This window comes from Nyctibius grandis, chromosome 1 (genome assembly GCF_013368605.1).
Source record: "Nyctibius grandis isolate bNycGra1 chromosome 1, bNycGra1.pri, whole genome shotgun sequence".
In the NCBI taxonomy this organism is placed as follows: Eukaryota; Metazoa; Chordata; class Aves; order Nyctibiiformes; family Nyctibiidae; genus Nyctibius; species Nyctibius grandis.
In genome coordinates this window covers 32,004,402-32,022,049 of record NC_090658.1, presented here as the reverse complement: position 1 = coordinate 32,022,049, position 17,648 = coordinate 32,004,402, and the positions used below count along the sequence as shown (strand labels likewise).

Genomic DNA, 17,648 nt, shown 5'->3' with positions numbered 1-17,648 from the left:
GAAATGAGATAAATATGGTGTGAGTGTGAAGGTTTTGCTTGCATTGTTCTTACACTAAGGAATGGTCATGGTCAATAGCGCTGTGGAATGCCACGCGGTTTGCCTTCTGTGAAGGGAATAAGGACAAACAAGAGTTGAAACGTGTGAGAAACTACATACTTGAGTGCTGGAGATGCAAGAAAATGAGTGTTTCATGTAGGCAAGAAGGGGAGAGAATGCAGGACTATATTGATTTTTTGGTGGTTTTGCTTTCAAAATTAAAATGGTAACCATTCTCAAACTAAGCACAATAATTTTGCAGTTGGCTTTATTGGTTGAAAATTTTATGGTTTTACCCCAGCACAATTATATTTGAAGAGGATAAGCCACAGGTAATACCATGTAAGTATTAAATAAAGTAGTTGTTAAAAAAAAGGGTATTTCAGCTAGGTCAGGACAAACTGGTAGCTGGTGATTCAAAATATTTAACACCTTACATTTTGTAAGCTCACTGCAGAGGCTAGTGTTAATATTTGTGACGTAAAACCAGATTTGCTGTTGCTTTGGCCATTGTGATTGTTTAAATACCTTCTATTTGAGTGAAAAGAAGCATTTTTTATTTATGCATCATAGCCCTGCCAAGCAAACAGTGAACTGCAGTTTTAATTTCTCTGGTTTGTGGTACTTAACGAGAACAAAACTCAGATTTAGGATTAATTCTGTTAATCTTTAGTCTGATTTGTAATGGTGTATTTTTGTTGAGAATATATAACTTATGAAAATAGCTCGTGTTCATAGTTGCGAATAGGGGGAACTCATTCCTTGGTACCTAAGCTTTCTAGGGTCAAAGGTGTTACTTTTTCTGTCCTGGTATGGTAAATCAAGCAAGGCATAAAAGAAGCTATATGGAAAGGGGAGAGGATGGAGCAGAAAAGTTACAGAGGCCAGGGGTCACATGGGTGAATGTCTAGTATGGTTCAAAAAAAGGTTCTCTTTTTCTTTCCTTTTACCAACTAGATGAATGTCTCTGGATTCATGGCAGAAGTGAGATTTACTAGAATAAGATTTGGCTGAGGGGATGCTTTTTCCCTTTTTAAGTACGTGAAAAAATTCTTCTAAGATCAGATCTTATCATCTTCAATAGTAAGATGCTGTATTTAACTGATGGACTGGAAACCACTGATGGTAGAGAAGCACTGCTCTTTTCTTATATTGAAGTGGAAACACCATTTTGTTCTGGACTTTTTTGTCTTTGTTGTCACTCAGCTTTTGTGAGGTTTGATTGTAGCAGAGTAAATCAGGGTTTACATTTGGATAAAAAACCTATGGTACTTTAGGAAAGAGAGTGTTAATGATTCATTAAATTATATGTTTCTGGTTTAGTTAGACAATAAGGACGACAGCATGATTTTTTAGGTTCCATGGGGTTGTAAAATGTTTTGAGTATGGTCTCAGCACTAGTGTTTTGTGATTGGATGATTAACAGACACTGAAATAATAGTTTTATTTATTTTGAAGCCTAGGGAGCCCTTCAGCCATACTGTATATAGCCTTTTGGAAAATGACTTTACTATAGGAAAAATAATATTGGAATATGGGAGAGGGGCTTTTTACAAGGGCAAGTAGTGACAGGACGAGGGGGAACGGCTTTAAACTGAAAGAGGGTAGATCTAGATTAGATATTAGAAGGAAATTCTTTACTGTGAGGGTGGTGAGACACTGGAACAGGTTGCCCAGAGAAGCTGTGGATGCCCCTCCCTGGCAGTGTTTAAGGCCAGACTGGATGGGGCTTTGAGCAGCCTGGTCTGGTGGAAGGTGTACCAGGCCTGTGGCAGGGGGTTGGAACTAGATGATCTTTAAGGTCCCTTCCAACCCAAACCATTCTATGATTCTATAATACACATTGGCTTTAATGCTGATATATTGGGTCTCAAAATAACTTTTACTAAAAGGACTTGGGAGTTTGGATTTGAGCCATCTTTACCCTGGGCAAGTAAAAGCAATTGTAAGTAATAGGAACAGAAAATCAAATATCACAATGTTACTTTTTACTCGGGATTCTGTGCCTTGTGCCAAATAGTTCTATGATATCAGTAGGTCACGAAAACTTTTAAACCAAAATAACTGCATAGTTGGTCACTCACTGTGGATAAGGAGTGATATGCCACTAATATTCAGTGGAAGAAGGGGTATGTCAGAAGGTAGTAAAGAGCTATGAGCATGTGAACAGGGGTAATAGATCGGTTTGGCCAGCTGCAACCATGATGTGCCTGACCTCAATGTGGCCAAGCATCACTCCTGTGTGGTTGAAGAGGGTACTGTCCCCAGCTGTTGGCCCTGTCCCTAAAGCAGGAATCACTGCATGGGATATGCAACTGACCTGAACCCCGAATTGTAAAAGTTTACCACCTAGCATGTTAAACCAATAATGCCAATTTTAATTTACTGTCATACTTGAGCACTGCATAAGATGATGTTCCAGGAGCTGCCGTGAGTCCTCTTCACTTCATATTGCTCTAGAACTGAAAAGACTGGGAAAAAAAGAGTTTGTACCTGCTTGAACCTTCACGTTGCACCTACTGTCACAGCTTTCCTGAAGTTCACCCATTAATGTGGAGCTTACAGAGGTGAATACAGTTTGTGGGCAATCTCCCTACTCTAAGCAGTCTTGGAGGCACCTTGTGATGTAAGGTTCTGTAATGGTTTTTCACTAATCAAATATAGAGGTATAACATTAAAATATGCAGTTATTTTGATCCTTCTTTTATTCTAAGCAGCCTTTTGTAGTATCTATGTAGTTGGAGTGCAGCTCCTAGTGAGCTGAGTTGTAGCTATGTGTACTCTGTTTCGTCCACCCTGTTAAAGCAAGAATGCAGAGAATGAAAAGCATGCAACTAGCAATTGCAATATGAAAAGTGTGTGTTAAACGAGCTACTTAGCATCACATCAGAACATGGCAAAAGCACGATACACCTCTTTCCTTCAGAGTAGCATTGGGCTACCTAAGTCACAGGCCAAGCTTTTTCATTGTGCTATGTTCTGAGTTATTCGTAACACACCTCTTTATCTATGAAGCAAAGCTCAGTCAAAGAACGTATTAAGGTGGTGTCTCCTTCACCACATAACCTCAAGTGTTGCCTGCTCTGTACCTAGAGATTGGTGAGGTTGTTGTAAGGAGCCATACATGACTTTTTACTTGTAGTAAATATGAAGAAAAGCATTGAGTTATTGTGGCATAGAAACTGTCCAGTCTAGTAAACATCAACTTTTCTGAATGCTTCATTGCTGTATTACAGTTAAGGCAGTCTAGTAATTATTTTCTCTTACTTAATATAGGTGCATTTCCTGTTGCAATTTTATGCAGTTTCCTCTAGGATTGGTGCCTGTTTTGTTCTTCTTTTAAATGAAATAAAAGATTAATTTTATGTTGACTGTGTTGGATATTTTAACTGGCGGACTTCTACTCTTTCCTGCACCCCATACTTACACGTGCTACTCACATTTGTGAAAGGAAGGTAGGAGTGCAGACAGGAGAAACCCACGCTGTGCTCTTCTGAGTCGCATGATCAGTGGGTTCATGATTTGGAGCGATACAGTAGAACATACCTACCCCAGACTGGCCATTGGCTTCTTGGTAGTGAGCCCTCATCCTCTGCAAATTAATCTTCACAGCATCCTTGCTTCCAGCTGGAGCCAAGATAAGTTTACAGAATATTAGCAATTAACACTGTCATGTTGAAAGTCTTCAGATGGTGATACCACTGAGCCAGTGATGTGGATTTGTAAGATTTGTTCAGCTGATGCTTTTCTCCGGTTCTGCATTCATAATTTTTGAAATAAATAAAAAGTGGTTTAACTTTTTGTTTATAAGGCTTTCTACACTGGTTTTACTTTGCTGTGTAGGTTTTAGACAAGTGGTAACACATAGTAGGTACTGCCTTCTTTCTTCTAATGCCTGCTGCCTCACAAAGCTTCTTCATGCAAAAGCTCGGAGTTATTCTTTCATATCTTCATAAAGAGGAAAGAGTGATTGGGAGGTAGGAAAGTAATGCTAGATATGATTTTTTTTCTTGAATTGTGGGTGTTTTTAAGAGCTCACATGCAGATGACCCCCTCTTGACCTATATGAAATTTGAAGTATGTTTACTAGTGAAATAATACAACCCAGATTTCTTTGAACTGTCACATCAGTAATTAATTGTGTATCTTGTGACACTGGCAAGATGAGAAAGTGCCAAACTGTGGTGAAGTTTTATATTTTTAGTTAATCTTAGTCTCTTCATTTAAATGTGTAATACTGCATTTCTCTTGGCTAGAATTTGGAAAATTGGAATGGTTCCTATTGAACTGCATGTTCTTCCTTCTAAGAGTTGCAGGTGGTGAGGAGAAGAGGGAGTTAAGTGCAACGAAGTTTTAAAAGCTCTAGTATTTTGAAAATCTTCATCTTAGTAGTTTGCATTTGACTTTGACTTATGCAAAACACAGCAATCTAAATGTGGTGCTTTTTTAAAACAGGATCACTTTGCTAACTCGGTGTTTTGAGGCAACCCTCAATAGTGTTTGAATTGCCATCTGAGATATGAACCAATAATGTTTTTCATGTTTCATTGCTTGCAGAGGAGGAAGAAGCTGTGCCTCAGGATTTTGACTTCATCCCCCAAAACATCTGATGCTTACATTGCATGTGAATTTTTGTAAAAATTATATGGATATATATATGAAATATATCTAATGTAGCTATCAAATTTTAAATTAAAAATCTGTATCATATGTACAATATTTATTTATTTATAAGCACATACATAAAAGTGCAAACAATGTTTCATTTATTACTTTTCAGGGGATATAATTTTCAATGCTCACTATCCTGACCTGCCACCAGATTTTATCTTTGGAGAGGATGCTGAATTTTTGCCAGATCCTTCTGCTTTGCATGTAAGTACTTCACTGTTTGAGAACCTTATACCATGCAGAGACTTGGCTTTTTTAGAATAGCTTTCAGCAGTAGGAATTTGCTAAAAATGTAAAATAAAGAAAAAAAAGACCTTTTATCTCATTGCTACATGAGTATAAATACTTTGTCTTCTAATGTGATTTAAAGTTATATCCATAAGTGTACAGGTTTTTAAAAAATATTTTAATTGAGACAAGATGACATTGACAACTATTCAGTGTATCTTTAAAAAGATATCTTTTTAACATCTGACCATCTTAAAAGATCTGTTTCAGCAAAAAGAATTGCTCAATTGTGTCTCTAAAAAACATTTAGTTACAGAAGAGGTAGCATAATGTTGTGTAGTGATGCCAATTTTTGTTTTTCCATGAGGGAGGATAAAACCAGGTTGTATGTTGTTGAAACCAGTATATCAAAGAAAGGTATCTGCTCATATGTGGTAGTGTTACCATAAAGACAAATGCCCTTTTAAAAGGTGGGGGGGTCAAAAATTAACTTGAGAAAATATTTTTACACAGTCTTATTACTATGGAAGAAGAAACACCACAACCTGAAACCAAGCATTTAGTTCACTATTCAAAATTAGCCTTAAGTAGTAAAGCCTTGTTTGAAGAAGCTGACAATGGTTATGCTTTTAAAATACTTCTGCATCTCAGAAGTGACTGGTAGTTACTAAAGCCATATTAAGGTATTCTGAAACCCCTAGTGTTTTTCTCTTTTACTCTCCCACTCTATTTAGGCTCCATTCTGCTACCTTTGCAGACCTGCAGTCTTGTCTCCGAATCGACAATGTCATTTGTCAATAGAGTTTGAGCATATTTTTTCCAATAAGTGTCCAGTGCCTGTGGTTATGTTGCAGAGTTTAGTGGCTGTGTCAGAAAAGTATACCTTTGCTGGAGAGCTCTACTGTAATTCCTGCTTGGTCACCCACACAGCTGGTCATGATCTCATTTCTTTTTTTCTCAAAATTTTCAGCATTTATTAGAAAGGTGACCAAAAAAGCAATTGACACTTTAAATATATTTCATTTTATATGGGTATATGGGAGCCACTGGCCCAGACATGCACCTGAGAAGTGTCTTTTAATTGAACTTCTCCTGGTGTAGACCCTTACTAGGGGAGAGGCTCTTTGCATAGTCCTCTCCTGCAGCCTCTCTTGTGCTTTATAAGCATGTCTGCAGCGCAGCTGGACGATTGCATCAGGTATGGGAGCTCCCGAAAGTAAGCCAGTGCTGCACTGTTCAGTGCTGGGGTACAGGTGTCATGGTGGAAGAACATGAGGCAGTGGCCACAAAGTTGAACAGGTCCTTGCCATGTGATGTGACAGATGTGTTGTTTTTCGATTTTAGCTTTATTCACCTCATGTTAAGTTATACTGAGAAACTACAGGATCTTAAAATACTTGGTTTTAATAATTATTTTTAGCATACCTAACAGAATTTTTAAAAGGTGAATGTCTTATTTTTTTCCCCCATCACTTTCCTGTTAAGCTCACAAACTCCTTTGGGAAGGAGTCACGGTGTTGCTGAATAGCTATTTTGTTAGAAAAGATTTTACTTCGTGTGACAGTTACAGAACCGTTTTCACAATCTTTTATTTACCAGTTCTCCTATTTTTCCCTTTTTCTGTTTTGTTGTTTCACAATCTTACAACCTCCTGAGAAGTATTCGTACTAGCAACCACTTTCTGCAGTTGATGTTAAAGGAAGAGGAGTGCTTTTTAGTGTGCTGGAAAACTGAAATTAATAACAAATAGCAAATGAAATATTAAAGATAATTTGGGGCATCTTAGAGAAATGCTGTTCAGATGGAGTGTGATATGGTGCCATATTTCTCATGTGAAAAGAAGTCACTAGCACTAGTGATCCACAGGGAAACCTGCAAGGATAAAAACATCCTTAATTTTCTTTCTTTCGTTCTTGCATACTTCATTAACGATACTTCTTTTGGGAGGGTTGCTTTTCTTCTGCTGAAGCATAGAACAGACTTCCTGTTCTCTTTGTTGGAAAGTGGCTTGAAGAGCCATTTTGCTCCTTGATGCATAATGAGATATTAACCAGCCTATTTTAAAATTAATTAAAAACAAACCAAAAAATGTCATTATGCCTTGCTATAGTATTCATTATATAAATGTAACTAACCTTTTTTGATAAGATCCTTGGTCATTCTCCTGCAGTCCATCCTGATGTTATCAGTGTGTGTTATCTCCACCTTGCAGCTATGATCTATGTGGTATATTTTTGCTTTTGCATTCGCCTTTAAGTGTTCAACATGGTTTGCAGAGTTTTCCTTCAGAATGTTACATTAACAATAACTTGCTTATTATGCTAAGTATTTGAATAACTCCCTTTTTTCCACACGTCTCAGAGCTGTTTAATGAAGATAATTTTAATTGAATTCTAAGATATTAGCAGAACTTTTTAATGCGTTAACATATCTTTCTACTGACTATAAGTAAAAATAGATTAGCACATTGAGTGTAATTTAATGCTCTTCGTCTTGAGCAATCTTCAGATACGTTTGATGCAATAGTTCCTGGCAATCAAAACAGAATCTACCATGTACAAAAGCATGCAGATTGTATTAAATGAGGAGCGCAGCCTAGTGTGTGCCGCTGGATCTGTGGGAATTCTGACACTGAGCCTTCCTGCGCTGCTCTCATCTGCCTGAGCATCTTGTTTTCCAAGCAGAAGTCATCACATGCTGTTACATGGCTTGATTCAGGCATTATGCTTAGCTTGAAATGAGAACCAGGTACTCCAGATTCCTCAAGCTCATGTGGCTCTAATAGAGGCTGTCAGTAGACCTCCCTGAAGACATTTGAATGGCTGTGCTGCAGATCACTTCAGTCACTCCTTCAGTTTCCATGGCTGTGGGCAGACCTTCGAGTTAGGCTTTCATCTAAGCACGGTAACAGGTGTTCAGTTAAGCAGCTGTTAGCCAGACAGCTAAAACAAGATTCCAGAAATACTGCATTTTAAGAAGTAGATGCTGTAGGTGAAAACTTCATACTATCTTTTTTTTCAAAGAATTTCTGAATGGTTGGGCCTGTGTTTCAGCAGTGGAGTTATATGTTGAGCACTCTTGTTGTTACAAGCAGAGCTAATCAACTGCTTTGTTAAACTGGTATTGCAATTGCAGAATCAAGTCAAAAGTGCTCATTGGAACTCAGCTTTGCTTCTATGTCTTGCATAAATATTAAAGTCACTTTGGTTTGAAACTCAGGTTGGGTCTAAAGTTCAGCACTGCAGAATATATGCTTCATTACATGCCTTACCAGAAGTAGTTACTCTGCTGGTTGCAGGGTCTGACTGTGTGTATTCTGATCTTCTAGAATGATGTGGAGATAGAGGTGCAACACAACACAGGGGCAACTGTTCCTTTTATTTTGGTTTGTCATACAGTTTTAATTACAGTCAGAGGGCTAAATTCTTTAGGTTGGTGATGCTATTCACGCTCAAACCATTATTAGAAATAAACAGGTTTTTTTTTCATTAAAAATGTCCTTACCTATTGTATGCATTTGATACTTGTGTGTATAGTATGCATAAACAAAATCAGCTTCTCAGAATGTAAATAGAAAAGTTCTTCCCTGCTCTAGTGTTTATTCATTTTGGATGACAAGTATTAGAAATGTATTTTAAAAACAACCTATGATTCACTCCGTTCTGATTAAAAATTCAGTTGGCACAAAACAAGATTAGTGATTGTGTACGGATGAGATTAATTTGGAGCTCATTACAATGACGCCAGTTTGAGTAACAAGAATTGTTTGTTATGTTAGCCTAGTTGATTGTTAATGTGAGCCAGTTAATAAATGAAGTGCTTATGCAAAATGTTAACCCCATTTTTCCAATGATTTTGAAGTATATTCTGTTTGACAAAACAGAGACAATAGCAGTATACGCAAGCTAACTGTCAGTTTAGGGATCTGTTTTTTTTAGCATCCTACTTCAGGTCTCGACGTAGTCTCCCCAGAATTGTTCTGCCCACCCATTGCTATCAAAAAGGCTCCATTAGCTGTAGTGGGGATGGAGGCAAGAGGACATTAGCATTTCCTGAAACCCAGTAAGTGTTGAATGTGTCCTTGTGGGCTAGTATATATGGGAATACTTAGTGCTGCATCCATGTGGGAGGAGGGCATTGCCATCACAGAACTTCAGAGAATGGGCCACTGTGGTTCTCATGCCAATACGTAGTGTTGGGAAGATTATTTCCCCTTGTCTAATTGTTAATACTGAGTACAGATTTCAGTCATTGTGGAGTTGATTCAGCTAATTGTGCTGCTCACGTGTATTGGCTGTCATGCTCTATATCTTGTGTAGAGCAATGTTTATTTTAAGTTCTTGTATTTGTAGTTATTAGATTCCATATTTATCATTTGGCTGTACGATGACTGTCATGAGGGCTGTATTGTTTTCTGTGTCTATGTTCAAAATCTTAATCATTATTTCTGTCGACTTGCTGAGTTAGCTTTTAATGGGTAGTGAAGAGATCCTTTAAATATCTCCCTGTTCCATAATTGTTCTTCATTTACTATCAGGTGCATGAGACAGATGTTTAACAGCATCAATTGTTCCTGTGCTCACAGTAGTTACAAAAAAGCCCAAACACCCCTTATGGCTAATGCCATTTGAACTATTTTATTCTAAAAAGTCTGGCTGTTGCATTGTTGGCAAAGATGCAGGTTTTATGTATTCTAGTATGATAGCCCCAACATAAGAGCAGTGAGCATGATGGTTTTCAGAATATGACTTTCAACTTTAAAATCATGTCAGTGAGTTCTCTTTGTCTGGGAAATGTGTGGATAAATTCAAACTATTTTAGCATTACTATCTCTTCTGCTTGCTCTATTTGGGATGGCAGCAGCAGATTTCATTCTTGGACCCTTAACCTACCACTCTTGTACTAAAAGTCTTAAATTACTTTAATTTCAGTTGAACTTGGGGAATTTACGTGAAACAAAATGCAGGATTGGACCCTGCATTTTATTAGAAATTTTTTTTTGCATTTTGAACTTATTTATATTCACATTTTTTTATGTTCACTTTTCAGTCATGTCTTCATATCTCAAGGTGTGTTTTGATTATTTATAATCCAGTGCTATTTACTGTTTAATTTTCTGAAACAAACGTGAATTCTCAAAACTGTTTATTCCTGTCCTTCTATATTGATCCTACCCATTTGTATATATGGGGGATGTATGTGTGCATATATATACACACATATATATGATAACCTATGTATAAGGTTAGGTTCTTTATATGCATATAGTCACTGAGACCTTGCTGATGTTTGTCTGGTATGGATAGGCAGTGGTGACAAAATCACATTTTATACCATCAGAAGAGTAATTTAATTCAGGAACGTTCCCAGCAGAAGGACCTTTTAGCTGGTATTGTTGGCATTTACGGTACACATTTTTGTCTGTGTTTTCAAATGATAGAGCTATGCCAGTACATCGTTCCTCTTTAGGCCAGACCTGAAAGAATCTAACTTTGAATGTATTTTGGTCTGGTTTTGGTCTCTGAACTCCACACAGTTCCCCCAGGGAATCCTCATTTGTTTCCGTGACCCAGCTAGCAAGGGGTGTCATAAACCGGGCATGGGTTTTCTGCTTTTTATTTTTTGCTATGCTTGTACTGGTTTTAAAATGATAAATCCCCAAAAGAGGATTCTGGCTGGGAATCCTCTCCTGGGGTAGCCTGGCCAGCTTGACTACAGCCTGTGTGAGGCCAGCATTCAGGAGGTCTTTCTGAGAAGTCATATGGTGACGAGAGCGAGTGTTAAGATCATCTGCGTAGCTGTGTGGTAAAGCTGGAGGCTGTACAAACAGTTCAGGAGAAAGAATTCAAGAGAGATGGCAGAAAACAAGTTTTTCCTATCAACTTTCCATCTCCTCTTCCTTCAAGGCCTTTCTGCATTGGGAAATTATTCCTTTTTCTCCTTGTTTCAGTCTTCTGAATTTCTCTTCTAGCCTTTCCCTTTTATTTGTTGTCTTTGTCCAGAATTGCTAATATTTATGGGTCTGAGAGGGAGTTAGCTACCTTGTATTACTTTGTCGGTTTCTATTAATGTAAAATCATTGTATATATTTATCTAATTTTCTTTTTCCAAGATTTCAATGTTTCCTAGCACAGTATAAGCAGAGGAGAAAATGCTGAAATCAGAAGTTCTGCTTTAGTTAATCACGTTTTGGCTGGACTTTTTGCCTAGCAAATCCAGAAATTGAAAAAAAATCTGTAGTTTGATACTATTTATTTAATTCTGAGGGAAGAAAATATCTGATAAGCCAGGTAGTTTTACCTTTCTTGCTTAAATCTTGCTACTGTAGAATGCAAAATTAATTCCATTAGTTCTCTGAAGGGCTTGGTGGGGAAATATTTTCTTTCATTTTTTGGCACAAGCTTCTCTGATAATGCAATATCTCCTTAGAATATGGAAAATCTAGAATATTAGCTCTTAAAATATAGTCTTTCAGTCCAGGAAATACTAGCTTTAGGAGAACATTAAGAATGTGCCTGGATCATTTGACTAAAGGATGGCAAAAGTGGAGGAAATGTTTTTCTCCTATACTAACTAACGTGCACGTGATGAGAAACTTAGTCATTGTGTGCTATCAGAATAGGGGAAAAAACATTTAATGGTTTTCCATTCATATTTTTATATTAAAAAAAATAATTTTAATTTGTCACTTGAGTTTGACCATCTTTTTCATGGTCATACAGTTAGATGGGCCAGAAGGTTGGACCAGAATACCAGGATGCTTAAATCTTAATGTAAGGGCTGAAAAACATATTTAGGCTTATGTTTCTTTCAAGCTACGTCTGTTTAGCATATACCTGAGCCCAGAGCACTGGCCTCCTGAGTTTCTGGATCTTTTCTTGAATTCCTGTTGAATTTATCTTGATTTCTCAATGAATTCACTCATTTCTTAGGTGGGCAACAGTTGCTATCAGGCTTGAGAGAGACTGCTGTCTCTCTACTAGAACCAAATTGCATGTCTGAATGAGTATTCTTTCTTTTGCTCCTCTAGTGTAAAATCGAGTAGCATATCCTGAAGTTCTGTTAAGTGGAGAAGGAGCACTTGTATAGCTAGGTATTAGTCTTAGCTGAGAGCTGCAGTATGAGCACTAGCAAAATCATCACTCATCTCTTAACTACCAGAGTTCTTGCATGGCAGGAGGGACTGCAGGCTCACCTTTGCAGCCTCAGTATTCTCTGACCCTGTGAACCCTGGAGACTGAGAAGGCTAGAGGTGGGACAAGCTGGCATCCAGTCCTGGGTGTGAGAAATAGCTGAGCAAGCTGTCAGTGAGCCGGTACACAAACCAAAGCTTAGGCTGTGCCTAAACCTATACTCTATATTTGGTTAAAGCTCTGTTATGTAGCTTTGCCAATATGCTTTCTTTTTATGCAGTTCAGCAAGGGACCTTTGCATGACTGAAATCTGAATGCAGTTCAAACTTAGTTGTTTTGTTTCTTATCCCCCTTTATTTAATTTTATGCTTTATTTAATTTACTGGTCCAGTTAGAGGCTCTCTTTTTCAATCTTCCTGGTGTTCCTTCCAATTCTTCAGAATGTTTGCCTGAGTTTATGTGCAAACTCCTTAACTTTAATAGTGCCAGGCAATTGATCTCATTATGGCACTTACCCCAGGTGTTTCAAGATTTCCTCTGGAAGCCCATTTCAAGATCTGATAGCCCTCCAGCCCACTTATTCTGTAGGCTATGAGAATATCTCATCAGAGATACAGTCAGTCTGTGTTAGTACCCTCTACTAGTGTATCTTGCCTTAAGGATAGGTGAAGTCTACCAACATGAACAAGAGAAAAATCTAAGTTGTGAGCTGTGTGGTTACGTTAGATAACAAACTCTGGGGGGAAGGGAGGAAGGCCTTTGAATGTTCTTTAAGGGATAGTTGGAGTCACTGAATCTGCAGTTATTCTTGTAAGCAAGTGACTTGTTGGGTCTGTGACTTGCTCCCTCCCAACATCAGTTGTTCATGTTGCTGGATATTTTCACAAGGGCAACTCGGCAGTCCATGAAGACAAAACAAAAAGCTGCTTCTTTGCCTCGTCTCTGCTATCGGTTTTTCAGAGACTGTGACCACTTTTCAGAGGCTTTTCACCACTTCTTGTTTAGGAGCTACGCCTGGCAACTCTTCCACTACTTGTTTCAAAGACATCTGCCTCTAGTGCTATCCCTTCTATGATCAGGGTGTATTACTGTTTTACTCCTTTCTGTAGGAACTCTTTAAAGGGATTTCTAGACTTTGTGAAAAGGGTAGTTTTAGAAAGCGCTTGAAGAAACCATGGAAACTTGCTCAATTTTCTCAGTATATTGCACTGCTGTTAACACTGTGAATGCCTCTCTCGGGTCAGCAGTGCTTTTTTGGTGGCCCAGTCCGGTTGATCTAGCAATGCCCTGGTCTCCTTCACTTTCTTTACCTGGTGTATTTGACAGGCATCAGTTTTTTCCTCCAAGAAGCCACAACTTTCTCTGTTATCACTAATGGTTGCCTGAGGAAGCAACAGAAATGAGCAAATGAAACACTCTTAAGTGGATGGTTTTGTATTGGAGGGAAAATACATGCTGCAGCATAACTTCAGATTGCCAGTTACCAGACACTAATGGCTAAATGTGTTCAGGAATTTATATGTATATATAATATACCTGCTTTTCAGGAAATAAAGACCTTGCTAGTAGTAAGGGTGGTATAATGAATTCCAGCATCTAATTGACTTTCAAGGCATCGTTTGTTTGAACCAAAAATATAAAGTTGGATATCCCAAGCCAGACATATGAAAGCAGAGTGGTCTTTTATTTGGAAGTCTGGGCGTGCAGTAATGATGTTGGTATTGATAATTCTTCAATATGAACCAGCAAACTGATAATGTAGTTATGACTATTTTTTGCCTCAGTTAATTAAAATATAATCGTACTTTACTTGAGCAATGTTTTATTAAAATTTGGAAAATATTATTATTAGAGAAACGGGCAGAAAATTAAAGGATTCTGGCCCTAATATGTAATGGTACTGGCACAATACACTTCACTTCCTCACAAGAACTCTAGGACAGTAAGAAATGGCTTGACTTGAGGACAACACCTTGTTAGCTTTCTAGAAACACATTTACAAGGTTTTTGTTTTGTTTTGTTTTGGTTTTTTGTTGTTTTGTTTTTTCTTTTTTTTTAAAAAAAAAAAAAAAAGATAAAAGATCAAATCTAGCACAGTCTTCCTGAATTCAGAATACATTTAATTTCAGTGTGGTATGCCCATTGAATTCAAATTGTTGAGCCATGATAATTCATTTTTCTGTAGAGAAAGTCAGTCATTGCTTATGAATATGCAAGCAGAACAGACTTTTAAATTAACTGATTACAGAAGGTCGCTTAGAAATAATCATTCTGTCTAATAATACAGTTTCATATTTGATTAAATTCTGGACTGTGAATTCTGTTATAATTTATAGTTGTACTTTTCTCCAATGGAGTTAGTTTAAGTTTGGGACCCTGCAGGTTCTTTCTTTCAGAAGATATTGTTGGGGCAAAGAAATGTCTTTGCACTCAGGGTAATTTTCAAAGCATCTATTCCTTTCCCCAAATGGATGAGGGTACAAGCTATATTTTCTTTTCTTCTTACTGGTCTAAGTTTCTGCCTGTATTTGTTTCAAAACTCTTTTTGTTTTACTCATTCTTTACATGTCTGCGTTTCGTTGCTATCTTCCATCTCAGATCCTCAGGCATATCTGCTCTTTTTTTAAAGATAACTACAGAAATATAGTTCAAAATTAGTCAACATCTTGTGTCTTTTGTTTGCAGTATTAGCGTTCATACAGTTTTACATGAATTTTGCCATATACCTGTCTTCCCAGAGATGCAGCTTTTACTTGCATGAAGGAATCATATGAGTATTCTTTTCTTATACTGCTTTTTTGAGAAGGGGTAACTAATTTGCATTAATTTGTCCAGTATAGTAGAGAAATAATTTTGATTTCCAGTGTCTTATGATTTACGCAGTGGTATTTTGTAAATGTTTGTTTTGGGGACTGTATTTTCAAGGCCCTATAAACTCATTGTAGTACAAATGTGAAAATAAAGATGGAAATACTGCTTGGCCAGTGAGATCCACCATGTGATATATTGATTTTAATTTATGGGATTTTGGGAGAGGAAAAAATGGTTAAAAGAAAGCAGTTCTGCATGTGCCACCCAACAATACATGCTCAAGGGATTTTAGTGGACATTGTCCAAAGCATTAGCTGTAAAGGTTCTGCTTCTTTGCTGTAGCTAAAATTACTTGTTTTGACAGGAAAGGAAAAACCCCAATAACTGATAAGAGTGAAAGACTTGGTATTTAAAAAGGGACTCTTAAGGTAAAGCATTAACATTGAGGCAGGGGTCTGTTCTCTGGTCCACTGAGGGTCTGAGAAGTTGGGGCCTGTTCACGGTACCATCAGTGCGTGACGAGTAAGTCTTTAGGTAAAACATGCATGTGTGTATGTCTTGTGTTGAAATCAAACTTGTCTTCATGCTTTATTCCTTTTACTTGCCATGTCTAGTTAAATATGTATGTCTCTGGTAACAGAATCCCAAGGGGAAAAAATGCTGTGTACTCGTGTGGATTAACTAACGATTAGTGCATTGGATTCCCTCTCCCAGGATTTATATGTGCTGAGGGAATTAAGAAATTCCTTTTCAGAACAGGTAAAGGTACTGTCTGCTTTCTGAGAGAGGTGTGCTGGGAGGTCTGGAAAGGAACAAAACTCGTTCTAATCCCTTAGCAAAGTAGGACAAGAAATACTTACGCATGCCAAGTCTTTAGGAGATGAGTTAGATAGTATTGTACTCTCTCTCTTTTGATAGTAGGCAGTTGTAGCTTTTAAGGGTCTGATTATCTTGTAAGAGAGCTCTGTGGGAGAAACAGGCAGACTTTTTCAGGAAGAGCACACAACTTAAAAATGCTCTTCTGGGCTCGGCTTCACAGTTTCTGCATCTCCAGAGCACCCTTAATGTACAGAGATCACTCTCTCTTAACTGCTCCTACAGCAGGGCATAGGAGTAAATTGTACTAACCTTTGGAAGTTGAGTTCTCTTTTTCGGATTAATGGTACTTGAGAGGCAGTGGTGCATTTATTCTAGGTGAATGTAGAAGAGTGTGTGTCAGATTTGCTGGGATTGAGAGTCACCTTGGGTATGGGATCGTTAATCAAGAATCACACTGGTGTGGTCAGTGGAAGAGGGAAAATAATTTTATACAAAATGTCAGGTGCTTTTCTGAAAGCAGAATTCATTTCTTAGTATGTTGTTGTTTTCCTGCTCTGTTTTTTCATGCTAATTCAAGGCCTTCAGGTATTTGAGATTTCAGCTAAGCGTTTATAAGCTCTTGTAATTTCTGCATCCAGTTTTCTTGGCCTCTCACTAAAAATAAAAAAAATAAATACTGACTATCCCAAGCTTTGCTTTATGCAAAATTTTTAGCTGTTACAACAGCTAGCAGAGCACACAGGGTCTGTAAGTTCTTCGGTTGTATTTGCCATGACAAAAGTGCTCCTGAATTGAACTGTTTTTATGAAATGTTAAGTTTTGATGTTTGCTTGTGCCCAAAAATGATCATTTCAAGCAGATCACTCCAGAAAGTTGTTCCAGTGGTGCTTTGGGGGAGGGGGGTATGAAGAACCTGTGAAAATAAGATGACAAGTAGATGGCATGTAGGTTTACAGTGATTGATTTGAAACTGCAGCCTGTAGGATGTTTAAGTGCTGGCTGCTAAGAAACTGAAGCCTTTGAAGTTGTTACAACACTCCAGCCCTGCAAATACTGTGAAAAATATCTGTTGATAGAAAGATGTGAGCATATGGCAGATAATTATCCTGTGCCTTTTTCCGTGAGCAATTTCCCCATGGTGGTCCATGAAGACTATAGCAAAGCAAGGACTGAAACCAGATATCCCAGTTTCTAGATTAGTGCTGTAACCACTGGACCCATAAGTGCTGATATCACAGTGGTCTTTCTCATTTCAGGTAAAAACTTACATTGGTGTTGATTTTAAGCCACTGTAGGATGCAAGTTTTGTGCATGTAGTATGTAGAGATACAAACAAAATGCAAATCTGTACTTACATTATTCTTTATGATAATTCTGGATGAAAGATGCTATAGAAATGCATTACTGCTGTTATGGGCTTGCGGGGTTTTGTTTACTGACATTTTCTCGTGAAAGTTAATTTCTTGCTTCGAAATATAAAAGTACACTAACTTAAAATAAGATCTTGCTGTTGTTTCCTGTAGTATAGCCAGGAAAAACAGTTACAATCTGTCTTCTTTAAAATCACATTCCTGGAAGATATTCTGGCAACCTGGATATTTAAACACATTTCAAAGAAAAACAACTTCAGATTAATTAGAAATTGTTATTGTATTTTCTTTCTGATGGTGTAGAATTATAGTTTGCTGCAGACATTGCCTGGAGTTACGAAATAAGCAATAACCTGTGAAGGAGACTGTGAATTAGCTGCATATGGAACATGAGGTGCATTATATTCTGAAAAAAAGGGGGAATAGGTAATCACGGACACTCAGTAGTTTGCATAGGTTCTTGATTAGCTTTTTGGAAGGATAAAGGAAAGACTGCAAAGCACAGAGTGTTCCAGAGCAAAACCTAAATGTGGTTTCTTTGCCAGCAGTTGAATAGTATGGCTACTTTGGAAAGCTA

The 17,648-nt window shown here is 37.7% G+C and overlaps 1 protein-coding gene across 1 annotated transcript in view; it reads left to right on the top strand.

Moving 5' to 3' along the window:
• Positions 1-17,648, top strand: part of BABAM2 (BRISC and BRCA1 A complex member 2) — a 176,354-nt gene that overhangs the window by 30,228 nt on the left and 128,478 nt on the right. The window contains exon 4 of the mRNA XM_068416036.1: positions 4,820-4,914. Coding sequence (XP_068272137.1) covers positions 4,820-4,914 — 95 coding nt within the window. The remainder of the gene's footprint in view (positions 1-4,819; positions 4,915-17,648) is intronic.